The sequence below is a fragment of the Eurytemora carolleeae genome, unplaced genomic scaffold (genome assembly GCF_000591075.1).
Source record: "Eurytemora carolleeae unplaced genomic scaffold, Eaff_2.0 scaffold662, whole genome shotgun sequence".
NCBI classification, from domain to species: Eukaryota; Metazoa; Arthropoda; class Copepoda; order Calanoida; family Temoridae; genus Eurytemora; species Eurytemora carolleeae.
The window spans coordinates 75,480-103,278 of record NW_019396880.1 but is presented as its reverse complement, the minus strand read 5'-3'; the positions used below and the strand labels follow the sequence as shown (position 1 = coordinate 103,278).

Sequence of the window (27,799 nt, the reverse complement as noted above, 5' to 3'; positions counted from 1 at the left end):
AGATAAAGTCCAGTCCTTAAATATAAAGTCTAGTCTATCCAGATACAGTCCAGTCCTTCAAGATAAAGTCTTGTCTTTCGAGATACAGTCCAGTCCTTAAATATAAAGTCTAGTCTTTCCAGACACAGTCCAGTCTTTTTAGATACAAACTATTAACAGACAAACTTCTTTTTCCTTCCAATCTTTCCAGATTCATTCCTACGAGAGAAGTTTAATTTTGTCGATATCTATATATATAAAGTTGTAATCTCTGTTTGTTTGTCCGATCACAACAACGAAACCCCTTGACCGTTTTGCCTCAAATTTTGATTTGAGAACTCGGAAGACCCACGGGAATGGGCCTAGCCTGGTTTTGACATTCTAAGCTGAGTGGGTGGATTTAATGGCGAACTTTTGGTTTCCCGGTAAAATCGTTCAAGTGCGGGTAAACGGCGGGAGTAACTTTTAGTTACCTCAGCAGCGCTGGGTTCCAAAGCTAGTATAGATTTATTATACATTCCTTATCCTCATACCTCCTCCTCCTTATCCTCCGTGCTCCACCTCCTCCGCCTCCTCCTCCTCCCAACTCCTCCAAATTATTAAAATAAGTTCCTGGCTGCGCGCAATATGGTTGAGGGAAATCCTTATATTTGACCGGTAGTTGTCAGTAGAACACGCGCCATTGTCCAGTGAACAATTCAAGCACAGTTTCCCTCTCTCCGCTCAGAGACTTGAACGGAAGACGAGCGGAATTAAACTTCCTCGGATCTCTCTCTCACTCTCTTAGGTTCAAATCTAAATTCCTGAGATATAAGAAGATTTTGTATTTCATCCAGACTCCAGATTTTATTTTTTTCTAAAGAATGATTTTTTTTGTTTAATTAGAGGTCCTGGTCCAAAAGTAAATGAAACTGTACCTTAAACCCAGTTTTACCCACTGAATATAGAATATAGATGTTTAGTACTTTTTATAAATATAACAGTTGAAAGTTTGTCTTTTATCATATCTTATATTTTATCTATGTCCATTTATTTATATTATTTTGAAAACAGAACCATGCATTAAGTTTTGAGAAGAAAAATGAATGCACAATTATAAATCAATGAGTTGTTTTAAACAAAAAGAAACAAGAAACGTAAAATGATCATGCAATTTCTTCCCAAAACATTTACTTCATTTTTATCTGGTAAAAATAATTTCTTTATATATAATAATGATTAAATAAACATTTGTCCGAATCTAATTTATTTGAGCCGCGTCTTAAATCCGCCAAAACCATTTTCAATTGAGCGCCGGCTTAAATCTTGAAACATTGAGGACAATTTTAAGTGAAACCAACCATATTTGAGCCGCGGCTTGAATTTAAGGCGCCGTTCAAATTCTTTAAATTCGGCGTCTTGATAAATTTAAAGTACAGTAGGAGTAATAAAACTGTGGATAAGGAGGACGACATTAAAAGAGTCTATAATCGTAGTTTCAAGTGCTCCTCCATGTAAAGATAGTAACGCCCAATTCACTTTGTCTATCAAGATCTGCGAAATTCTTGGTTATAAGATGCAATGGATGAATTATCTGAATTAAACACTTTTGGGCGAGAAAAAGATGGTATCTTCCACATTTTTCATCAGATTCAGGTTCCGAGGGTTTCATCTTTGCTTAGAGGTTCACTTAAAATTACGCTGACAGCGCCTTTCAGCAATGTTATTTATGTAAATTACGCTGACAGTCCCTTTCAGCAATGTTATTTATGGAAATTACGCTGACAGTCCCTTTCAGCAATGCTATTTATGTAAATTACGCTGACAGTCCCTTTCAGCAATGTTATTTATGTAAATTACGCTGACAGTCCCTTTCAGCAATGTTATTTATGTAAATTACGCTGACAGTCCTTTTCAGCAATGTTATTTATGTAAATTACGCTGACAGTCCCTTTCAGCAATGTTATTTATGTAAATTTGATGTTGTTGCAAAGCAAATATTTTTATCAGTAGCTTGGAAATCAACTCATTATTATTAAGAAAAGGGTCTGTGTAGTGTACACTGGACAATTGCTGTGTTTTATGATCTTCAATAATTCAAAATCAAGATTTGAGTTTAACAGTCGTCTTTCTGATCGACAGTACTATGGGTCCGACTAAAATTTGAAAAATGTTTTTAAAAAATTACTGTGGTAAATAAAATATTTATAATTTTTACAATTAAATAAATGAATATCAATCTTGAAATGCTGGCTGAACACGTGAAAAACCAGGAGTTAAAAATTTTAAAGTTTTTAATTAAGGCCGGGTCCGGGTGGGGGGGGGTCAATTTCCCAAATCTAAATTGTTTTTACTTAAAACTACATGTTTTTCACATTTATATTCCTTTACTCCAAGGGGTTATCTAGCTTTAAAAATTGTGAAATAACAATTTTCTTGGGCCCGCTAATACATATATTTGGGTTGTATGTTAATCTGTTTGTTTGTAATATTTACTTTTTAACGTTAAAACGGCTGAAAATCAAGTCAATTTTTTTATGGTACTGATTGCTAATGCTTAAAGGTGTATGCCCGGTCGAATTTTAAAAATTTTGCTTTAACAAAATTTAAATATTTTTAAATCAACCATTCAATAAATCCGCAAAAGAAGTGGTCGCCTCTGACGTAACATTTAGCTAAATGGAGGCATATTTAGCAAAATTATTACCCCCTCCCCCCGGCCCGTCTGTGCGATTATGATAAAATTATAAATTGTAGGATATTTTGACAACCCCCATTTTTTTTTGACAAGATTGATTTGTGCGCTACAGGAAGAATTGCAATCTTGACTTTACAAAGAACATCAAAATGCAGAATTTTAAATTTATTGCGCATTCTTTAGTTAAAATGTTCAGATTGCAAGTTTTTGTTTTAAGTTTAATCTTTATCGTGCAGTGGTCGGCGAGTTTATCAATACAAGAACGACGACTTTCTTTACGTTTTTCTTTTCAGCAAGATTGTATGAAAACTTAACAATTTGAACGAACCAAAAATTCTTGTTTATCTTTATCTAAAATTAATTCAGAAAACAATTATATTTTGTAATGACTAAAAACATTTTTGATTTTATTGCACAGCTTCCTTTCATTTCTAGAATAGAATTTAGAATTGAATATTAAACTTAAAGGAGATCTAGGAGGGTAGAGAAGATCTCGGAGATCTAGGTGAAATCTAGGAGATCTTCAGGACTTCAGAGAATATCTAGGAGCTCCAAGAATATCTAGAAGCTCTCAGAAGATCTAGGAGCACAAAGAAGATCAAGGAGCTCTAAGAAGATCTAGGAGCTCTAAGAAGATCTAGGAGCTCTAAGAAGATCTAGAAGCTCTAAGAATATCTAGGAGCTCTAAGAAGATCTAGGAGCTCAAAGAAGATTTTGAGAAAGATCTTGAAGATCTAAAAGTTCAAGGATATCATATAGAGGACGCATATTTAGTCAAAATAAACACTTGCGAGAAAAAGTGAAACCAAACACTGGTAAGAGAATGGATCAAAGTGATAAATTATAAATGGAGCTGAACGTCGACTGGAGATAAGACTAATCCAACCAAAATGGAGCACGGACGAAGCGGATGGAGGTATAGATTAAAGAAAGTATTTATTAAACTATTAAAAAAATACATGATAACCTTGAATATCCTGAAACACAATTAAGCATATCTTGTTGCTCAAAGATGTCTCCGACACATTTTATAACAATAATCAAGTCTTTGCTGGAAATTAGGAAATCCTTTAAATGCGAAGATTTTTAAATAGTTGTCAAGTATCACAAGGTTAACGTATAAAGGTGTTCAGATATAAAATCATCTGATTAAATCTTGACAAAATGTTCTGATTTGACAATATATTGGCAAGTATGACAAAGTTAACGTAGGTGTTCAGATAAAAATTAAGTAATCATAAAATTTTTAAAAAGAGTTAATAATTGATATTTTATCATAAACAGCTCATCTGATTAAATCTGGACAAAATGCTAAAATTTGACAATAGTATACAAATTACAAAATTTTTGAAATTATGTATTTTTTGAAGTGAACTATTCATTTGAAGTTTATTTTTTTAAATATGCATACAAAAACAATGATAATGTAAAATATAAGTTCATTAATTGCACCTTCTTTTTTTACGAATTATCCAATTATAATTTTTCCCTTACTTTTTTATTTTGATCGATTATTCGTCATAAAATATATCTACATGATTTTAATATTCAAATCTAACCTGCTTAATTATGGCCTTGAAAATAGGTACTGAGCACTGCGATTTCCAACCTGCATGCAAATCATAGCTTGCTTGCATGACTATTAGTAAAATGAAGAAATATGGAATATTTTCTTCGATTGTATTCATTGCATTTATACATTGTGAAACACACCTGGACTCAATACAGTGTATGTGTGAGCTTAAAACCAAAATAAACCCTGAGGTACATATCAAGTCATTGAGAAACCCTTCTTCATAAAATCTATATATTCTAGCAAATATGGAAAAGTTGAAAATAAATAGTTATCTCTTATAATAGTCCTTTCAGGTGGAAAAATAGCTGGAACTGGATCAACAAATTTTAAATCTGTAAAATTGTAAAAATATTGTTTTAGAAACATGTAGGTTCATACTTTAGAGAGTTATCCATAAAAGTTTTTCAGCTTTCTATTGCTGATGTAGAAATAGGAGCCAAAGGAGGAGAAATAAATACCCCCCCCCTCTTTAGGTTAATTTGCACTACACCGTAAACTTGCAATTTAGTGATCAGGGGCGGATACAGGATTCAAGTGAGGGGGGTCGCAGATTTATTTCGGAACAAAAAAATCAGATTTAGGAAGATTTAAGATAGACATTTTTCTTGTTTTGCACTAGGTTTTCTTTCTCTTAAGGAAAACATGCTATATTATTATATTGGAAATAACATTATTTGTTTAATGTGTTTTCTGCCGATTCAGCTCGTACACGCAAACACGAACATTTCTCTGATTTTCATGTGGAACTGAGGGGAGAGGGGGGGGTTAATGAAAAATAAAAACAACGTCGATATGTACGCAGCGCTTTTGAATATTTGTTTTTACTGTTTTTATATTAAAAATAATGTTTTTGCTATACTTCCTTCGACGTTTTTATTTCTATTTGGTAATATTTTATATTTCAATTATTTCTTATTTATATTTATTGCTTTTTCTTTGTTACATTTCCTGCTTCTTTTACAGTGCGCTTGTTTTTGCTTTCTTAAGAGTTGCTGTTAAAACAGTTGTTTTCAAATAAGATATTCAATTCATGGAATTCATGACTGTTCTGAATAAAATGGTTCTAATGAGGAAAAATGTTTAATGTTAATTTAAACATAATTTTAATTTTAAAACACATATATTTTCAAAATAAAAGGGTCTGTTCAAGTATTCTGGAATAATTTTGAAACAAAATTTTAAAATAAAATTGTTGTCGGATAGCAGCAAGATTCTCAATAATGAACAGTAATACAACAGGATAACCCACAAATCGAAATCGATAATGCAGAGAAACTCTATATTTCCTAAAAAATGAAATGGATAATAACATGTAAATTATTACAAAGTTTTATAATTCTATAATGAAAAGATTCTTACGATCTAATAATTGATATGAAGGTTAAAAGTGTCGGGGAGTCCTAAGACGTTTTTATATATTAAAACTTCTGAAAAGAATGGCAATTAATTGTTAACGAAAGTCACTAATTCTTTGTATGAAAATATTCTGTTCACAATAATAAAAGTGTTTAGACTCCGTTACCGGAGAACAAAGAAAATGGGGCTAAAAATTATTTGATTTGGTGTCTCTGAGAGGGGATTTCAAGTTAAAGACGACATTACATGGATGGGCGGGGGGGGGAGTCTTGTAGTTAATGGTTGACAAAAATGCTTTCTGAGCTGGGAACTTATTAAATATTTTTAATCCCGATTGCTTAATCTGAATATCAAATATGGACTCTTTTACTTTACCATGATTTATCCGCGCTTTTTCTCTTCCTGCCAGTTTCTACCAATGAGAGTTCACTCATTAAATAGCGCGCCAAATTTCAAATTTCCCTGCAGCTTCTCTAATTGGCGTGTACCAGCTGTACTTTCCTCTCAAAAATGTACCAAAAAAATTAACCTTTTTCCTAATAATGTGATTATATCTTCTCAAGGTCCTCTGAATTCCACTAGAATGCTCGCCATAAACTTTTATTAGATGGAATTAAATAAAAGCGCCACGCAACTATGAAAATAATAATATTACTGTCTCAGACCAAATCTCCTGGATAATCCTATTTTATATCACTGTTGAAAGACTTAAACCCCTTGTTAAATATCTCAAAGATTCGCCCTTAATTTCAGATATCTGATAAACTTTATTTCACCTTACTAATAATTCAAAAAGTTTTGGTTAAATAATCCTGAATAGATGATATTAAAAAAGAAAGTGCATTTATTAAATATTCAAGGTTCTCATTGTACAGTTAGAGTCACAATTACAGCGATATGGGAATATATATATACATATAATTATGGGTTATACATTCAACACAAATCTATAAAGATATCTATTTGTTAAGCTGAGATATTAAAGGGACAGACAACTAGAGTGCAAGATTATAATACCTCCGTCCTCGGAGATTCTAGACCTCCGTCCTCGGAGGTTCTAAGCTTCCGTCCTCGGAGATTCTAAACCTCCTTCCTCGGAGGTTTTAAGCCTCTGTCCTCGGTAAACTAGTAGTTTTTTCTCCATAATCTCCATCCTTCCTTAAACTCCTAAGGGCATGAGAAGGAGTTTCAAGATGGAACCTGGAGATTTCTTTTAACTATTCACTTTCTTCACATTCCATTTGTTGACTTTTCCTTTTCTCCAACTCTTTTCTTTGAGCCTGAAATTATAATTAGGGTTAGAAACTGTTATGAATTTCTTTCATATACAGGCGGTTCTGGTTTCTTCAGACCCCAGTCGATTGGTTGAGTTATGAACACTTTTTGTGATACAAACTTAAGATTAAATTAGTCTTGAAATTAGCAACGAGAGAAGATCAAGCATTGGTCTCGATATCCACAATTATAATGTTTTCAGCTCCTGTCTATATTATACTTTAAATATACCCATTGTTCTAGATTGCTATTGAACAGTTAAAGTCCGTGACATTTTTTGATTTTTTCACGGATTTTCCAGGGTCATTCCTCATTATTCGTTTTAGGTATTTTAAGCTCTGAACTTGAAAACACCAGTTTTTTTCTTGTGATCAGCTTTCGTTACATGCAGTCAATTGATAGATTTCAGTTCGGCTACATAAATCACCCACTTCTTAATATACAAGACAATATTAAAAGCTTTAAGTTGCAGAAAAAATGTTGTATCTTAGACAAGTACATACATGTCATTGACATGTTGTTAAATGCTAGATACATGACATTCTATGGATTTATTTATTACTTGACATGCTGATTAAAACGGCAAATATGACAGGCATGACATGTTACAGTTCCTCATGACATACTTCTTAGAAAAAGACATGCTTCCTTGTTACCAGTGTAACCGCCATCTTATTAATATCCCTTGTAAACACTAAAAGAGATGAGATATTGGTTGTTTAAACTTTAACTGTGAGAAATAGTTTTGGACGGAACTAAATAAAGAAATATAATAATTACCGTAACTATAAGTGAACTGCCGCAAAATGGATAAATAATTCATTCTTTTCCTGTTCGTCTTTTTATATTTTTGTAAATCAGGGTTCAAGTCATTTGCTGCATTTAAAACTTAATTTGATTTTTATGAAGAAATAAATAAATAAAGAGGTGACTAATTCAATTTTCCCAAGGATCACCTCCGGCCCTGTTCTTTGGGTTCTTATATATATCTGCGATCCCCCCTCCACCCCAACCACTATTTTTCACACATCCATGATTTCCCCTTCTTTTTGAAAAGTTATAAGGGTGTTTTCATAGAAGCTCTTTTGTTTGATAATCTCAGATTTCACGATTTGATTTTAAAACAAAAGAAGAAGTTCACTTAGCAAAGCTGGGGTAAATAATAGAAAAGTTAGAAAGTTTTGTTCTTTCACTATAGATGAAGAACTTAGAAAAAAGTCTTTAAAACCTAATTTCCAATTTACGTGAGTTTTAGGAAAAATGTCTGAAAAACGGATGTTTCGTAAAATTGATAGACCGATGACAATGATTATGTTATTTTGTGTAATTTGATAGCATCTGAAGTCCAAACTTATATGTAAAATGGTTTAATTTACAGCGCTTTATCCTGAGATTAACAACACAAAAGTTGACCTCTGTGCACACTGCACAATGTTCTTGGTATACATACGTAATAGATACTTAGATACTTCATAGTTTAATGCAATTAATTAATCCGCAATTACGCCACCAGCTGCACCCCAGCTGGTTCTATTACAAAATATACACTTACTCTTCCAAACCAAACCAGCACTGTCATGGCGGTCTTTTTGTTCATCTTTAAACTTGAGACTCATCCTTATGTAGTCAATAAAATAGATTTTAAAAACTATTTTGTTTTTACATAGTTTTGGACACCAACATACATTTGGAATACTAAAAAAATCTCAAATTACCAAAAATCCAAATTAAGAACTATGTACAATACAATTTAATGTGGGACAAAGGCATTTACAATTCACATGAGATATGCTAAATTTTAAACTCCAAATTTCGAATCGGAAGCTGGATTGAACTGAACTTTAAAATCTTAATATAAATTGGAATACAACCAATCCTTGAGATTTTAAAGATCACCCCCTCCCCATCTCCTCTCACCTTTAAACCCCCCCCCCCCCCTCCTCCCCTTCTCATTCTGCATCCCTAGCTCACATTTATTTGTTGGAGAAAAATAAAGAACAATATTATATAAACTCCGGGCTTACTTCCTTCTTAGCTCAATTCACCATTCTTCTTGGATTCATGGTTATTATAGAAGCCCCTAGCATTCTCATTTCCTGCTGTCCAATCTACCTAAAATGCCCTCCAATAGCTCTTCATAGGTGCATTCCATGGTTCCCCTTTGATATTGATCGAGAAAACGGACATTTTTCTACTAGGAGGCTCAGGTCCATCTCAAATTTGTTTGCGAGGGAGTTGCTACAACCCTTTCTTAACTGTAAAACTTAATTCTTTCTTGAAATATTCTTCATAAAGGTTTTTTTGTTCTGTAAATTTTCGGTCTGTTAGCTATTCTTATCATTCTAGGATTTTGATTGCATTCTAAATAAATCTTTCAGAGATTCTAACAAATCGAAAATTCTTAAAATTCTTTTTTCTATAGGTCAACACAATGATAGAATTTCTCTCGTTCTCCCCCTCCCCCCAATATGGCTAAAATGGATTGTTTACGTAAAGCAAAGCGACTCGAGATTTTCCGAATGAGAAACGTAAAAATATCTGTTTTGAATCCCTGCCGAAAATGATGGTTAAGCTGTTTTTTATAAATTTTCTTCAGTTTTCTAAATAAACCAAGGACAAAGAAGTTACAAAAATAGCAAGATTTTGATCAACAGAAATTTGAAAAAGAAAGTTTATCTATTTTTTCAGACTAGAGCACAGTACCCTGGGATGGAGAAGGTCTATTCTACCTAGAGAAACAAGAATACTTGAGGTAACATAATATCCAGACAATGATATACTGCAGATATAATTGCTGAAAATATAATTCCTAGAAATACAATTAGTATGAATAGTCTCTGACCTGATAGTAGTAGCACCAGTCAAACACTATTTTCATGAATTAAACGCACCCATGATGTAATTATACCCCTGTTTTTTTGCGTAAAATAACTGTGGTTCATGTTCTAGCAATTGTGTTTCTAACAATCATGTTTCGAACAATTATATCTGCAACAACAAAATTACTGCAAGGAGAAATTACATGTTTTTAAATAACCATCCCAAATCTTCCAAAAGAATTATTAAAAATCAATTAAAAGTTTTTTTTTATCGAAAACTTAAATTAAAAAAATATATTTGTTTCAAAAAGTTCTTAAAAAACCAAGTGTTAATAAAAACTAAAAAAAATTAAAACTTTAATAATTCCGGGCAAAAACTTTGTTCTAAAATTTGAAATATTTTAGATTAGTGGACATCAAAGTTTTTATACAACAAGTCGACAATATAAGGAGGAGAAGCAGGTATATAAACATTAAAATATCATTTTGTTGCAGATTTCAACAAATAAATTTTACCCCCCCCCCGACCCTTCCTCCCAGATCATATGTCAATAAAATATAATGTAAATGATATCTCTGCAATAATTTACCCTTTACTTGTAAAACTCGGCTTGTCGTGTGGTAAATCTAAAATCGATTATCATTGGGTTTCATCATTGATCAAAAAACGATGCGAACAAAATTTAAAAATTTCCCAGATTACAAAGATGGCTGCACTGGCAACTAACTGCGTGCACATGGAACAGATGTCGCGTGGTTTAAAATTTTTAATTTCTTTTCTTGAAAATAATATTTTTCGATTAAATCATAATGGTGATAAATTAAAGATGTATTTAATCCGTCAATTTAATTGTATTTATTAAGTAAGTATCAAATGCAAACATTGGAAATGATTACTCTCTCTTCATACCGCCATGTTGTCCCCCCCCCCTTTGATATACCGGGCCCAAAAATCCTCTGAAAATCATACATTTCACTAAGGGAAGGATGGTTTAAATGGATCAAATTGGTAATTTGTGAAGGGGGTAAACGGAAAGTTACAAAGAGGGAAGGGATGGACAAGTGTTGAGGAGAATTGAACGGGCGGATCATAAAAGAAAACTAATTTGATTTCAAATATCTTTTTCAATTTTTTTGCCATCATCAGTTTTTGCCATCATTTGTCTTCTTAGATATCAGGCATAAGTATAAGATACTTTAAAGGTAGTTTGCAAGTACTACTTTATCTCTGTTTCAAACAAAACTAGCAGAAAAAAATCGACATTTTATTATATTGTTATGTTAGTATTTAAACTAGAGATGGTAAAACACATTTTTGAAAATGTAAAATTCAAATTAAATTAAATTATTTAAATTCTATGAGATGAAAAAAGGACAAAGGTCCAGAAAATAATTATGAATTGTAAAAGTTTCTGCTGTGCAAAAAAAGTAGAAGTACAATAGTAATATATGTAAAAAAGCTCTTTATATGTGTGATAGCTCTAAGTTCTAGGGGGGCACTTCCCCCTTGCCCCCCTTTATGCGCCCTTTAGTCGATTTTGCACCTTTAATTCCGTCCTTTGATTTTTCGTTCTGGATTCAAATATTGACTCGTAAATTGGAATTTACCCAATATCTGAACTTGAAGCATATTTATAAAAATAACGTTTCAAAAACTTTTTGAATTAAAAAAATGAAAATTTATTTGATTTATTAATTCAGAAAGAGAAGAGAAAAGCGAGACTAGAGAGATTTGAAAGACAAGACAGAGAACGAGAGGACATATTCCAGGGTGTTGAGGACAGAAGAGGACGGGATTATGATTCAACTGGTCCTCATGATAAACGATATTATGTTGGTAAGTCGTTTATTTATTGTACAATATTTTAATTTCGAAAATCAGAATGAAATCTTAGAATTTTGGAAGTTGTGACTGTGAGTCAATCGTGTATTTTTCCCATTTTCTCCGTTCTTGTCCTGTAAAATTCCGTTTTAACTAATAATATATATATATATATATATATGGATGCTTTGTGCATATATTTTCATGGGTTTAAATATGCTTTAACGAAACAAACACAGGAAAAATCAAGATTATTCAGATAGTATTTTCAAGTAGATTGCTACCATGACACAAACAAAATATTCTAACAATCGTCTAAATATTTGTATATAATGGGACAATTGTGCATATCAGTAGTTTTATAAGAAACAAAACATTTCGTGTTCTCGGCTTTAAAAAACAAAACATGTAAAATATAAAATAATGATTTAACCTGAGCTGGAAATCTTTGAATGCAGTGACATAGTTTAACTCCATCGGAGACCTATAACTTTTGAATTTAGAAGGGAAGGAATTGATTCTTTGTCACAAACTCTGATAATTTAATCCCAATATCTTTGTAAAACCTTAAACATTTCAAACTATGAATTCGGTTGATGAAATAATCTGAGTTTGAATTATGTTTACACATTTACATCATCAGGTGGCAAAGGTAAATGGATTATAAATGTTAAATATGTGGCAGTGACTCAATTTCTTTATTATGATTTTTAAATTTTCCAACTTGCAGAATTCAATATATAAAATCTAAAAAGGCCTTGAGATTAATATTCAAAATGGCGAGAAACCACTTTATATATCATGGAAAATAAATCAATAAAATTCGAATTAAAAAAATGAATTCTGTGTTCTGTATAGGAAAGAACGTGACCCTGAGCCCTGACATGTATTTTAACAGTTTTTAAAACATATTTGAAATGATCTTTAATGGACTGTAAGGATTTCAATTGTCCCTTCATGAAAAGATGGTTATACTCGATTTACAACGGTACCCTTTTTGTCTGATTAAGTAAGAATTAGATATCCACTTTTTGTTTAAAATGTTTAATTTATTAGTGATTTTTCTGCAAAAGTGACTTGCTCATTCCTTGTTTATAAGAAACAATGGAGAAACTTTCAGAATTAAGCAGTTCGGAAAACGACAGTATTATATATAAAATATATATATATATATATGTTTTCTGGGATATTTTGTCCGGCTCCGTTACCTTTGTTTAATCCTTACATTATTCTACGGAGTATACTTGAGCTCCTCTAGCAACCTGCACCTAGTCTTACTCAGGCAGGGTGTAACAAAATAAACATCATCTACACTATAGTCCTACTCAGGCAGGGTGTAACTAAATAAACATCTCCTGTACTAGTCTTACTCGGGCCGGGTGTAACAAAATAAACATCTCCTATACTAGTCTTACTCAGGCAGGGTGTAACAAAGTAAACATCTCCTGTACTAGTCTTACTCAGGCAGGGTGTAACAAAATAAACATCTCCTGTACTAGTCTTACTCGGGCAGGGTGTAACAAAATAAACATCATCTATACTAGTCTTACTCAGACAGGGTGTAACTAAATAAACATCTTCTGTACTAGTCTTACTCAGGCAGGGTGTAACAAAATAAACATCTCCTGTACTAGTCTTACTCGGGCAGGGTGTAACAAAATAAACATCTCCTGTACTAGTCTTACTCAGGCAGGGTGTAACAAAATAAACATCTCCTGCGCCTATACTAGTCTTACTCAGGCAGGCAGGGTGTAACAAAATAAACATCTCCTTTACTAGTCTTACTCAGGCAGGGTGTAACAAAATAAACATCTCCTGCGCCTATACTAGTCTTACTCGGGCAGGGTGTAACAAAATAAACATCTCCTATACTAGTCTTACTCAGACAGGGTGTAACAAAATAAACATCTTCTGTACTAGTCTTACTCAGGCAGGGTGTAACAAAATAAACATCTCCTGTACTAGTCTTACTCGGGCAGGGTGTAACAAAATAAACATCTCCTGTACTAATCTTACTCGGGCAGGGTGTAACAAAATAAACATCTCCTATACTAGTCTTACTCAGACAGGGTGTAACAAAACAAACATCTTCTGTATTAGTCTTACTCAGGCAGGGTATAACAAAATAAACATCTTCCATACTAATCTTACTCAGACAGGGTGTAACAAAATAAACATCTTCTGTACTAGTCTTACTCAGGCAGGGTGTAACAAAATAAACATCTCCTATACTAGTCTTACTCAGACAGGGTGTAACAAAATAAACATCTCCTGCGCCTATGCTAGTCTTACTCAGGCAGGCAGGGTGTAACAAAATAAACATCTAATAAAACTTATTTTCTTTCTAATCATTCATGTCTAAGAAGAACCATATTCAATTAGATAAAGGCAAAGGGTCACTCATATAAAGTAGTCTAGAAATAAACAACATTGATGTATGTATAATTGTTCAATGTCCGTAAATGAGAGATTTTTTTTCTTATGATGAAAGTTTTGTTTTTTAAATATCTCCGAGATAATCAACAACAGAACTGTGGTTTTTTAAAGAAATAAAATGAGAAATATAGTTTTGAGTGATTTTTTCTGTGACACCCTGTTTAGTTTGAGTTTGTCAACATGAGACCTGACTAGAATATTAATTTATTTTATAAACTTGAATTAGAACTTAGTTTACTGCTGTACCTTAAACCTCTTGTTCAGTCACAACAATATAATATATTTTTAGATTGTTTAGTTTTAATCATATTATACTGCAATAGTGAAAAACAGCTCAATAATTTTTTTTATTACGAAATTTTAAATGTGAAATAGTGATAACCAGGAAACAAAGGACTAGGAAGACGACATTATAGCAATATCTTTCTGTTAATATCTAAATGGGAGCGGGTATAGGAGCTTGTTTTCTATCAATATATAAATGGAACGGGTATATGAACCTGTTTTCTAAAAATATCTAAATCGGAGCGGGTATAGGAGCTTTTCTACTAATAAATAAATGGAAGCGGGTATAAGAGCTTGTTTTCTATTAATATCTAAATTGGAGCGGGTACAGGAGCTTGTTTTCTATCAATATATAAATGGGAGCGGGTATAGGAGCTTGTTTTCTATAAATATCTAAATGGGAGCTGGTATAAGAGCTTGTTTTCTATAAACGTCTAGATGGGAGCGGTATAGAAGCTTCTTTTCTATTTAAATAACTATTAATCATGAAGTATTCTAGTATTCTTGTATATTTATCATTTGCTTCATATTACATCCTATGAATCAATATTGGAGCCTAGCTGGAAGTTCAATTTAATTGGGAGCGTTTACTGGAGCTTGATATTTATAAATATTTAGATGGGATCGGATATGGGAGCTTGATATTTATATAAATTTAGATGGGAGCGGATATGGGAGCTTGATATTTATATATATTTAGATGGGAGCGGATATGGGAGCCTGCAGGAAAATCTGCTCTTAAAACTGCTTCAACAGGACGGTCAATATCCCAGGAAAGATTTCCTCCAAAAAAATTAGAAAATGCACGAAACTTTGGTTTATTAGATATCTCCTGATTTAAAGAGAACCTTCGTCAGAGCAAAAATGATTTTCTTGTTTTTCTTCTTCAAGTTTTTCTAAAGTTAAAAGTGACTTGCGGATTTCTGCAGCAGAAAACAAGAAGGAAAATTACAAATCATGAATCGGACATGCAACTTTTTGATTTGACAGTCACAAAAATTTATGTTGACAACTTGATACAGCCCCTTTAATGGTATAAATCAAAATAATTAAGTTAATATTTATGTTAACAGTCCCTTTAATGGTGCATAACCCAAAGTAATTAAGTTAATATTTATGTTAACAGCCCTTTTAATGGCATAAACCAAAGTAATTATGTTAATATTTATGTTAACAGTCCCTTTAATGGCATAAATCAAAATAATTAAGTTAATATTTATGTTAATAGCCCCTTTAATGGCATAAATCAAAATAAATAAGTTATTATTTATGTTAACAGCCCTTTTAATGGCATAAATCAAAGTAATTAAGTTAATATTTATGCTAACAGCCCCTTTAATGGCATAAATCAAAGTAACTAAGTTAATATTTATGTTAACAGCCCCTTTAATGGCATAAATCAAAGTAACTAAGTTAATATTTATGTTAACAGTCCCTTTAAAGGCATAAATCAAAGTAATTAAGTTAATATTTATGTTAACAGCCCTTTTAATGGCATAAATCAAAGTAATTAAGTTAATATTTATGCTAACAGCCCCTTTAATGGCATAAATCAAAGTAATTAAGTTAATATTTATGTCAACAGTCCCTGTAATGGCATAAATCAAAGTAATTAAGTTAATATTTATACGTCTGCGTGAATTTGAAATATTTGAAATGAAACCTGACGTACGAAGGATGGGTGAGGAATACAGTCCTGGGAATACTAGATTAGAAACATGGCAGGATAAGGTAATAGAAATATCATTGAGATAGAAATATCCAACATTACAATAAAAATACCTGACATTGGAATAGGAATATCTAATATTGAAATAGAAATACCTAACATTGCCATTGAAAAGCCTAACCTTGAAATACCTGATTGTAATGGAAATTTCCAATATTGCAATAGAAATACCAACATTGAAAAAGAAAACCAAACATTGAAATATAAATAACTAACCTAGAAATATATTTATTTAAAAGATCGGAGATTCATCGAGCTCCGGACTAGGAACTCAGAGCGCAAACTCTTCTCCTAGAACCTCGCAACCCTCAACAAGAACCTCGAACCCGTCTCCAATGACCTCTTCGTCCTCTCCAGGGACCTCACAGTCCTCCCCGACAGGATCAAAGTCCTCTGCAACGGGGGCTAAAAAGTCTACCCCGACGGGAGAAATTAGAACTAAAAAGAAGGTAGCCATTTTGGATTTTAAATTAATCAAATCTTTATTACCGAATACTTTTTATTTTATTTTTGGAATGTTATTTTAAATTGTTTAGATATCCTAAATTATTTTAAAACATGATGTGTAATGCTTCCTTGTCTCTTTCTTACTGTTTTTATATTTTAGAAGTATAAAGCCCCCTGTGCAACCTGTGCCCACTGTGGTAGCCAGCAGATATCTAAGTCAACTAGTCCAGTAACCAAGGATGGTAAAGGTATCGGAGAAACTAAACAATCCAATCCTAATCCTCTACCAGAGGTTAAAACTAAAGAAACAAGTTTACTACAGAAACACAGTTCTATGCTGGATATCAATATCAAAGGAACTTCCTCTCCGAGGTAATGTTAAACAAAAATAAAGGGCATTTACAGAATTAACAAATAAATAGACTTCAGAAACAACTGTATTATGATTGTTGTGTTTACAATTTTCTTTTCTTTTCGTTTCATTTAAGCATTTACAAGATCAAAAATAATTTGGTGTTAAAGACTCATTCTTGGTGGGTAACCCTGCTTAAGACAAACATGTTAAATCATATCATTGTTTGATGACAATAGGTTTGAAATTTAGGAAGATTTATTTTAGAGAAGAATTATAAAACAAATTTTCTGCATGCAGTCAATTTAAATTAAAACTGTTTAGTTCCCTGATAAAACAAAAATATTGTAAAAAATATCCCAAATATTGATGTTTCAGCCGAGAGAGAAGAAATTCGCACAGTGCTGGCGCCTCTAGGACCACTGGAGTCCCAAAGACTCCTGGAGTGATAAGACCTCCAGTTATTCCCGACCCAGATTACGATGTTGAGGTAATTAGTAATTTATACACGTTGGTTGAATTATTTTAGTAAAGAAAGAAATTAATTACCAAATCACGCTCGCATTTACGAATCCTTATTTCTTTGCAACCTCATATTTTATTTTTGTTATTAAGTTTATAATCTTTAAAAGTATTTAAAGGTTCAACTATTAGGGTATTATTATAGTTATAGCAGCTTTTCAATCCCTCTAAACATCATCCCAACCGGCGGCTCCTTAAAACTACCTCCCAAGATGAGATTCAAGTGCAACTTTTGTATTTCTAAACAGAGTTAACCATGCCCTTGAATACATATATTTATACCTTCACGCTTCATTCACTACATTTTCACAGAAACAAACTCACAGTGCGTGAAATCTTAAATTTGGCACCAATCATATTTCAAACTTTAATCTAAATTTTTTAAATAGTTTTTTTAACTTTATGTTTTTATGATGTTACAGGTTAGCTCCAAAGGTTCTCCGATAAAATCCGTTCCGGCTCCGGTGCCTCCGAAGAACTCCCCTCGGGACTCCCGGAATTCCTCCCTACGAGAGGGGAGGGGTGGACGGGATTATACTAAACCCAAGGATTCAGGACGTTTAGAGGAACTTAGGAATTCCGAGAGGAGGAGTTCAGAGAAGGAGGTGCTCAGGAGAGGATCAGGAGAGGATAGAAGAAGAGGGTCGGAGAGGGATGAACGGGACGAGGGCAGTGGATCAGTGAGCGAGGATCGACGAGGATCAGGAAAGAATGATGAGGAGGAGAGGAGAGGATCAGGGATGAATAATAATGAAGGATCAGGACGGAGAAGTGTTTGGGTCAACTCCAACCGATATATGGGATCAGAGGAGGTATTGACAGGGGCGGATATATGGGAATAGAGGAGGTATTGACAGGGGCGGATAAATGGGATTAAAGGAGGTATTGACAGGGGCGGATATATGGGATCAGAGGAGGTATTGACAGGGGCGGACATATGGGAATAGAGGAGGTATTGACAGGGGCGGATAAATGGGATTAGAGGAGGTATTGACAGGGGCGGATATATGGGATTAGAGGAGGTATTGACATGGGCGGATATATGGGATCAGAGGAGGTATTGACAGGGGCGGATATATGGGATCAGAGGAGGTATTGACAGGGGTGGATATATGGGATTAGAGGAGGTAATGACAGGGGCGGAAATATGGGATTAGAGGAGGTATTGACAGGGGCGGATATATGGGATCAGATGAGGTATTGACAAAGGCGGATACAGGAATTTATTAGGGCGGGTGTAGTTATATAATGTTCATGTTTAAAATTTAATAGTTTTTGTGTCACATTTTTTCTCCTGTTATAAATCATAAATCATATTTTTTTTTAATTTTCGGCCCTTGGCTCAGTCCTGTAATCGCCCCTGGATAATGAATCTAGTTTTTAATCCCTAACAAATTCACGTTTTTTAACGTTTTTGGAACGATGGTTCCGCCATATTTTTCTTTGTTTACAAAATGACAACTGTTAAAAATTATACAATAACATGACATGTCACATAAGTATGCTAGCTTATGATCCATGTTCTTTTGCTATCATCGATGTACTTTCTGTATTCTCTAGGATGATCTGATACCAACAAAGACGCTAAAGGAAGCTTTAAAAAATCGTCCGCCCGTCTCTGAATTCGTCAAGGTAAAACATTTTTTGCAACTAATTTAAACTCTGGCAACAAGAAAAATCAAATCGTTTTGTTGTTCACGGTTTAATTGAGATGAAAGCTATTATATTTTTACAGGAAATAACTCGAGCCAGTGAACTAGATAGACAGAGAGAAAGGGAAAGGAAACTGATGGAAAGGTTAGATGAATTTATTTTATATTTTATCAACTCAACGGTTGAGGAATTTTTTTTTAAAATGAATTAATCACAAACAGATCACAGAAAGGGATATTTGATTGCGACATATTTGAAATATAATTCCATGGGTACTAATTATATTTCTATCGAAATTTTTTGAAAAGAGAATCTGAAAAGAAACATCAAATAGAAATAATTTATTCTGCAAAAATGTTACATCCAATAGCTGCACCTCACTTCTAAGAATACCTTTTAATACATTGTGGAATGTGTACTATAGTGAATCGAATAGTTTATTCTATTAAATCACTATTAATATGTTTCATAAATCTTTGAGAAATACAGTTCACTTTCTCAAGAACATCCTGTACTGGACCCCCTGGGGTATTATTACACTAAATAATATATGCATAAGAAATATAAAAGAGAAACATACTAATTGCTGTAGACGCCTGCATATACAATCAAACTAACCTTCAACATAAACACATGCCTGCATATGTACTTTCTTCTTTAAATTTTTAATTTCTTCAAATTCTTCTTCGGAGTCAAATCATTTTCATTTATTTAACTACCTTTTATTGAATACTTTATCAATTCGTTTTTTTGGGATTAATTATCGAGAAGAAAATTTTAAAAAACATTTAAATTCTCTTAAATGGTTCTTTTGACCTACATCTCTAAAATACATTTCAATTTGAAATATCAGATAAAAATGTGTAAATAGCCGTTTTATTGAAAAACTAAAGGAAGCTTAAAGAAATTGAGTCTTTGCCCCAAACTCTGATTATATAATCACTATATCTTTGCAAGCCCAATGCTGGAGGCCTTGGATATTTTTAACTATTAATTCTGTTAGATGAAATTTTGAAGTATCAAAGGTTTACACCATCAGATTGCAAAGATAAAAGGATTATAAATTTTAAGTGTGTGGCAAAGACTCAATTCCTTTATGCGACATTATTGGTAAGGGTTTGTGACCAGTCACTCCTGTATACCGAGTCCATTAGCGCCTGATCCAATCAGGGTTCAGTCATGTGTTTGATGTCTATTGTGAACCAATAGAAATAGTTTGGCGGTAACATCTATCTTTCTATCTATCTCGATCCAATTAGAGTTATGAATCCTTGAATCGGTGCTATCAGTAAATGGAAATATTTACTTCTACTGAAACGATGGTGCTGTAGCTTCTCTAGATCTGCCTTCTGTATGAGAGAGAGCAAATTTATTTGGTTAAATATTAGAAATACAAAACATTTTCGTTCTTCTAAATAACTTTTCAATAAAAGGAGATAGGATAGAAAACTGGGAAGATTACAGTCTAACGTTTAATCATCAAAAGAAAATTGTTTTTTCAATTACAATCATAATAATGCAATAATTTAATAAATCCTATTTAGAGAGCTGGAAGAATCTAAAGAAGATGATGATGAAGATGAAGCAAAGAAAATCTACCGGGAAATCCTAGAGGTTTTATTTTATATGTTTGTCTTTAGGGGCGTGGACTTAGGGGGGGGGGGCTATGCGGACCAAGCCCCGCCACTCTGGATAAAGAAAAGTGTTGATACTAGGAGAGTATTCAGACTTGACTAAACTCCCCCCCTCTACATATTCCTGTATACGCCCCTGTCTGTCTTGAAACCTAATTTCGCTCAAACAGAAAATGTTTTACAATAAAAAAACTGAAAAGGGACTGAATAAACATTTATTAACCACTGCTCTCACAAAACGCAATATAATATTTTTACAAAGAGACGTGCTCATAGAGAATAGAATATATAGAGAGGAATTTACTAGAAAAAAGTGTATAACGACCATTTTGTTGAACTGTTTCCATACTGCAGGTGTACTTCACATATTTATGCTATATAACCTGTTGGGCCCTGGAATATCATTATATAGAAAATCTAAAATTATTGTTAAAAGAAAACCAAATTATGAAATAGGCTGGTTTCACAATTGACCAATGATCATTTCACATAGACTCTATGCCTTCCACTTAACAAACGATGATTTTATTTAACAGTTTAAAAAATTCGAAATTAAAATGGATAGTCTAGGGCACATACTGTATTAATGTACTCTACTGCATATAATGTGTGAACATTTACACGATTTGTACACTTTGAACTCCCTTTCAGGCTGAAAGGGACTGAAAAAATTCATACCGAGAGATTCTTTTAATTCCTCTCTATATATTCTATTCTCTATGGACGTGCTGAAACAATCTTTAACTTAGCAATACTTTATTGTTTACAAACGATTCTGAGTAACCTAAGTAAAATTCAAGATACAAGACCTCCCCAAACACTTCTAAAGCGTACTGCATATTTGATGTGTGTACTTCGAGATTAGGCCGTAAACTCTTTATATCCTATATTAGTAAAATGTTTAAAGTTTAAACTCAAGCTAAATAGCTGCCCAGGTAGTCAACAATTATCCCCCCTGTAAATACACTCTAGATTAAGAAATAAAAAAATCTTTTATTTGGCAGCAACAAATGGGTGAATTGCTTCCAAATAAGCGACAAAAGCTCGCGTATTAGCATTTAAAATCATTTTTTTGGTCGCAAACGTGGTTGACTATATAGCGAACATATAAATGAGCGAAGAGCTTTATTATTTAGATAACCGTCTAATTTATAATGAATGAATATATATATATATATACAAATTGCACAATGCAAATTACAAATGACATATTCTTTATGCAACTATGCACTAGTGCATACAAATGATAAAACTTGCTAATTTATAAATTATTCAGACAAATGTAATTTTCTTTTTTATGTAAAAAAGAACATTTAATTAGGAAAATAATGTTTAAGATTGAGAAAAGTTGAAAAAATGCAAAAAATAATAAAGTTCTGCATGTTTTTAATGCTTCTGTTTGTACTTTATGTACAATTTGTAACAATACTAGTTTGGGAACCCAACGCTGACTGGAAGCTAAAATTTCTTTATAATTGAAAGTCAACAAACTTAATTTAGAATTTTAAACCAAGATAAGAACATCCATTCCCGTGGGTTTAACGAGTACCACAATCAAAATTTGAGGCAAATTGGTCCTGAGGTTCCTGAGTTATGATCGGACATGCAAATAAAAAAGATATTGCTATTTTACATCACTGTGAACTTCATTACGGTGCATTAAAATATCATGGAACGACTTTTTGGCAGCTAGGGTATTCAGACGGGACTTATATACCAAATAAATTATCTCCTTCTTGTGAAATTTAAACCCCAGGACCGATTTGCCTCAAATTTCTCGGTAGAACCACAGAGATTTTAGAGCTAGGTTTAAAAGTTACAAGTTTATTAGGTTGACTATTGAAAGAAATACTTCAGTCAAAGCTGGATTCTATATATATATAAAGTATGGTAATCTTGTTTTTTGGAGAACTAAGAAAAACTTGAAAAGCAACAGTTGCAATTATAAAAAGTGAAGGGGCGCGAAGCGCCCTAAAGGCCAGTATATAAAGTTTGGTAATGGTTTGTGGTTAATAATTGACTTGAAGATAGGACGGTTGAAGGTTTCAAGGTTGAACAATGAAAGTGAAGTTTACTTTTCTTTGATATTCATCTATACATTATATTTATAAAAGTAGTAATCTGTTTATTAGTCTATTTGGATGTCCCTGAACTAGGGTTTGCAGCGATCGAATCAAAACGTTTGCAAAAATTTTCGGTAACTTTTTCGCGAAATTTCGCATTTTTTATCGAAAATGGATGAAGCTAAAAATGCGAAAACGAAGTGAAATTTCGCGTAAAACCAGGAGTGTTGAATCTGTATTTTTGCATTTCTATCTATCTATCTATCTATCTTTCTATCTATCTATCTATCTATCTATCTATCTATCTATCTATCTATCTATCTATATATCTATCTAGATTGTATCGATGAACTCCCCTGCTTCCCTGACCACGGTGAAGGGTAGGATGGTCGGGTACGAGGAGAGGGAGAAGAACAAGAACAAGAAGAAGGAAATAGTTCGGGGAAAACAGAACTCTAGTCAACAAATACTTGCAAAGTAAGTTTTTTATTCCGAAAATGGAGAATGTGGCCACTTTTAAATTTGAGATTGAATGTTTGATTCCTTTATTAAAGTAAAATTCTACAGAAAAGCTACAAATAAAAGTTCACAATTATTAGAGAGAAAAACTAGAATATCTTCATTACCAATGTACATGATAAAGGATTTAACTTGCAATCAATTTTTTGCGGCACCCTATTTTTATGCTTGTGTTTAAGATATTTTTTCTTTTTCTTTTTTAATTATAAGTTACTTTATGTAATTAAAAACGACTGTAAAGATCTAATACACTAATACAACTAAACGAGATGGATTGACGTAATTTATCTTCTAGAGACAAAAACAATTCTTAGTATTCTTGGTTTCGACTAATGTTTTATTTTTTACCTAGGATTCGGATGAACGAGGATAGAGAATCTATCACAACAAGTTTAGATAGTTATCCATTCGCCCCCACCTCACCCTGGCATCACGGGGTTCCGTCCAGGTACACCCTTATAGGGTGTCCTAGCTTTACTGCATACAGGGTGCCCTAGCTTTACTGTTACTGTTACTGTCCTATTTATACTGTTTACAGGGTGTCCCATTAATAATATTTTCAGGGTGTCCCAGCTTTACTGTTTACAGGGTTCCTAGCTTTACTGTTTACAGGGTTCCTAGCTTTACTGTTTACAGGGTTTTATAGCTTTACGGTTTACAGGGTGTCCTAGCTTTACGGTTTACAGGGTGTCCTAGCTTTGCTGTTTACAGGGTTTTCTAGCATTACTGCTTACAGGATGTCCTGTTTATACTGTTAACAGGGTGTCCTAGCTTTACTGCTTACAGGGTGTCCTTTTTATACTGTTTACAGGGTATGCTATTTAAAGTGTTTACAGGGTGTCAAATCAATAATGTTTACAGGGTGTCTAATAATGTTTACAGGGTGATGTAATTTTACTGTTTACAAGGTTTCTTATTAATAATGTTTACAGTGTCCTATTTATACTGTTTACAGGGTGTCCTATTTATACTGATTATTACTGATTCCAAGAGTAAGATTTTAATATTTTTTTTTAGATATAATAGGTTTGGTTATCCAGTCTTTCCAGAGAAACAATTTGGACTACCCCCTCCTACAGGTATTAAATAGTTCGGACTACCCCCTCCTACAGGTATTAAATAGTCCGGACTACCCCCTCCTACAGGTATTAAATAGTCCGGACTACCCCCTCCTACATGTATTAAATAGTCCGGACTACCCCCTCCTATATGTATCAATTACAGTAAGGAATATTGACTTATACTGACTACAGAACCCTCTTTGACAATATTATTGTCCTGGTCTACCTCAATCCGAATATACCATCAGTTTATATTTTTATAAAATGTTAAAATAGTTTTCAATCTTTAGTTTTGATATATTTCAGGTCCATGCTCCTTCTCTGGGTTCTCTCCTAACCAAGGGATTTCAGGTTTATTAATCTTTTATAGTCTGGAAGTACAACACAATATTATGATAAGCGTTCATATCCCGCTTCTAGTAATACTTTTTATCTTTTTAATTGATTCAACCAGGGGCGTATTCAGGAATTTGTCCAGGTGGGGCTTAAATTTTTTATCTTTCCAGGGGGGGCTCAGCACCCGTTGGGGACTGAAAACCCCCTGAAATCATTAGATTTCACTGGTCCAGGGGGGGGGGGCTTAGCCCCCATAGCACCCCCCTGAATATGCCCCTGGATTCAAAGTATTTTTTATATCTAACAAAAATTAATCAATTAAGAATAATAAGTTATGTCGCATTGATAATCTTGACAACCTAACATAAATACTATCAATCGTTGAATAATTTATTTGGTGTTGTTAAACTTTTGAATTTCGTTTAATGACAAAAAAATTATTAATTTTCGAAACTGCAAACCATTCAACCCATGAGGGAGAGGGTGAAGAGCCGCTATGAGTCCCTCGAAATGGTCTCCACCAAGCTTCCGGATTCAAAAGAGGGTTCTTCGAGCCTCCTAAACCGGGCTCCGAGTCAAACTTTAATTTTTGATTGACTTGTATCGCTTAATAAACCAAAAATGTTCAAATAATTCTTCACATCTTATAAATCTCACTAATTTCCAGACCTCCCACACCTCAACCCATGAGATAATCGTCAGAATTCTTTTATTTTCTGAAAAGTAAAGAATATCTTATTTTTTAGGAGAGATGAGAGGTTTAGGATCCCATGCAGGACCTGTGTCTTTGATTCATCCAAGGAAAGAAAATGTTAAAAATCTGAAAATTTATAAACTGAAAAAATTAGTCGTTCAAGAAAAATTTCCTTGAATGGCTTGCCGTTGTTATTTTATTCACAACTGTACCCTGATCAACATTTATCTCATCAATAATCTAAAATATTTCTTCGTTTTTCAAGCTTCAAAAATGTTCAATTCTCACAATTTTCTCCGATGTTTATGAGTAAGAAATCCGCAAGCCACTTGTATATAGAAACCACAATCAAATTATGGATTCTTGATCAGTCAAAGCTTTTAATGGTATCGATGTGAATCCGACTTGCTGCTCTATAAAAGGAGAAGTGATTAAAAATAGGTCTTCATACATGAAGTCTCTTCTACTCTAAATTGAAATTGCAATAAATTTTAAAGTCATTCTCCTGAATTTTTCTGATGAAAAATAGAATTTTTGATTTTTAATAAAAAAGATTGTTTCAATTGAATATACTCTAGGTAGATACCTAATATTTTTTAACGAAAAAAATCCGATTTATTTAAAACATGAAATAAAATTTTCTTTTCTTCAGCAGTCAACCTAAAAAGAAGAAGAAGAAGGGGCTTCTAAAATATTTCTTTTGAAAAAGAAAGATATTATACATTATTCTGAAATCCAAACCAAACCAAACCAAACCAAGAGATCAAAAACTCCCAACTATTCATAGATATATTGTAGATATATATAATGTATATTAAAATATTTATTCTATATTATCACGAGTTGGACCATTTGCCAAATTTATTCTAGTTCCTTATTTTTTGTGTGAGCAAATTATATAATCTAAATTTTGATGTTAAAAATAATTTTTAATAAATTTAATATTATTGTAAAATAAATACTCAATTAAATGGCAATTTATCAATTTATATTCATCATTTATAAAAATATTATAAATTGTTTAAGTTTAAATTTTATTTTTGAATAAATGGAAATATCTATCTATCCATCAGCTAAAAATGATCTTGAATAAAGAAGCTTTTATATTAAAAAAAAACATGAGAAAGACAGCTGAAGGAGAATTTTAGAGCAAAATGAGGAGAAAGTGTGAAAAATGATATGATTATGTTTATAAAAGATTCAAATTCTAAGATTTCTTTCTTAAATTCACGAATGATCAATTTTTAAACCCATAACAAGCTCTATCCCCCCGGCCCCCCCCCCCTCCTTATCAAAATACCCCTGTTGCCCCTCTATACTCGTATAAAAGGTGTAAATGTCTGTATAAGGAAGAGTATGTGAGTTCTGTGATTTCTCCATTGTCCAAAATCTGCCTCAAGCAACAGGGTTTAAATATACTTCCGGTCCAGATAGATAGATAGATAGAGGGTAGATATATGGATAGATAGATAGATAGATAGATAGAGGGTAGATAGATAGATAGATAGAGGGTAGACATATGGATAAATGAGGGATAGACTGAGACATAGAACAAAGATAGATAGATATATAAAAGTAGTATTCATGGGGTGCCAAGGGATCTAAGCCCCTTAGAAAAGTTGCAGCTCTCTCGTTCCAGAGTGTGGGGGGGGGGTGAGGGGGGATATTGAGGTATCCTATACTTAATGTTTTACCGTAATCACAGATAAAGATACAAAAGTTTTGTACTCTGTCTCTAGGTTATCGATATACAGGTGGCTAGGTAGAGATGCATAGCTACAGATAGAAGGATTGACAGAAAGATAGATAGATAGGCAGATGAATAGTTAAATAGGCGTTATGATAGATAAATAAATAGTTAAATAGACGTAAAAATAGATATAAAAATAGTTTAAAAAGCATAAAGATAGATAGATAACTAGTTAAATGGGCGAAAAAATAGATAGCAAAATAGTTAAAATAGGCGTAGATAGATAGATAGATAAATAGTTAAATAGGTGTAAAAATAGATGGGTAAATAATTAAATAGTAGTAAAAATAGATAGATAAATAGTTAAATAGGAGTTAAGATAGATAGTTAAATAACTAAATAGGGGTAAAGATAGATAGATAAATAGTTAAAAAGGCGTAAAAATAGGTAGGCAAATAATTAAAAAGGCGTAAAGATAGATAAATAGTTAAATAGGCGTAAAAGATAGATAGAAAATAGTTAGATAAGCGTAAAGATAGATAGATAAATAGTTAAAAAGGCGTAAAAGATAGATAGATAATAGTTGGATAAGGGTAAAGATAGATAGATAAATGGACAGGCAGATAGATGATATTGGCAGATAGATAAATAGATGGGCAGACAGATTGATATATGGGAAAATAGATAGATGTGCAGAAAAATAGATATATTAGCAGATACAGAGATAAGGTTCAGAAAGACAGATAGATACACTGGAAGACAGATAGATAAACTGGAAGACAGATAGATAAACTGGAAGACAGATAGATAAACTGGAAGACAGATAGATAAACTGGAAGACAGATAGATAAACTGGAAGACAGATAGATAAACT

At 32.8% G+C, this 27,799-nt stretch overlaps 1 protein-coding gene across 1 annotated transcript; it reads left to right on the top strand.

Moving 5' to 3' along the window:
* Positions 1-661: 661 nt before the first annotated feature.
* Positions 662-26,460, top strand: LOC111709671 (protein phosphatase 1 regulatory subunit 12A). The gene is made up of 21 exons (XM_023483494.1): positions 662-766; positions 3,125-3,572; positions 9,552-9,615; positions 10,088-10,144; positions 11,384-11,519; positions 14,926-14,998; positions 15,902-15,956; positions 16,194-16,403; positions 16,562-16,773; positions 17,132-17,243; positions 17,698-18,087; positions 18,836-18,907; positions 19,011-19,072; positions 20,473-20,542; positions 22,963-23,102; positions 23,497-23,592; positions 24,162-24,223; positions 24,512-24,556; positions 25,288-25,342; positions 25,888-25,917; positions 26,448-26,460. Exons 2-21 carry the CDS (start codon positions 3,547-3,549, stop codon positions 26,458-26,460), a joined length of 1,980 nt encoding a protein of 659 aa, XP_023339262.1. The 5' UTR covers positions 662-766; positions 3,125-3,546.
* The last annotated feature ends 1,339 nt before the right edge of the window (positions 26,461-27,799 follow it).

Coding starts and splice junctions, on each gene's coding strand:
- LOC111709671 (XM_023483494.1), top strand. CDS start 3,547: ATGGAGCACGGACGAAGCGGATGGAG. Junction 11,520..14,925: donor TGATAAACGATATTATGTTG/GTAAGTCGTTTA, acceptor ATATATATTTAG/ATGGGAGCGGATATGGGAGC. Junction 19,073..20,472: donor GAAAGGAAACTGATGGAAAG/GTTAGATGAATT, acceptor AATCCTATTTAG/AGAGCTGGAAGAATCTAAAG.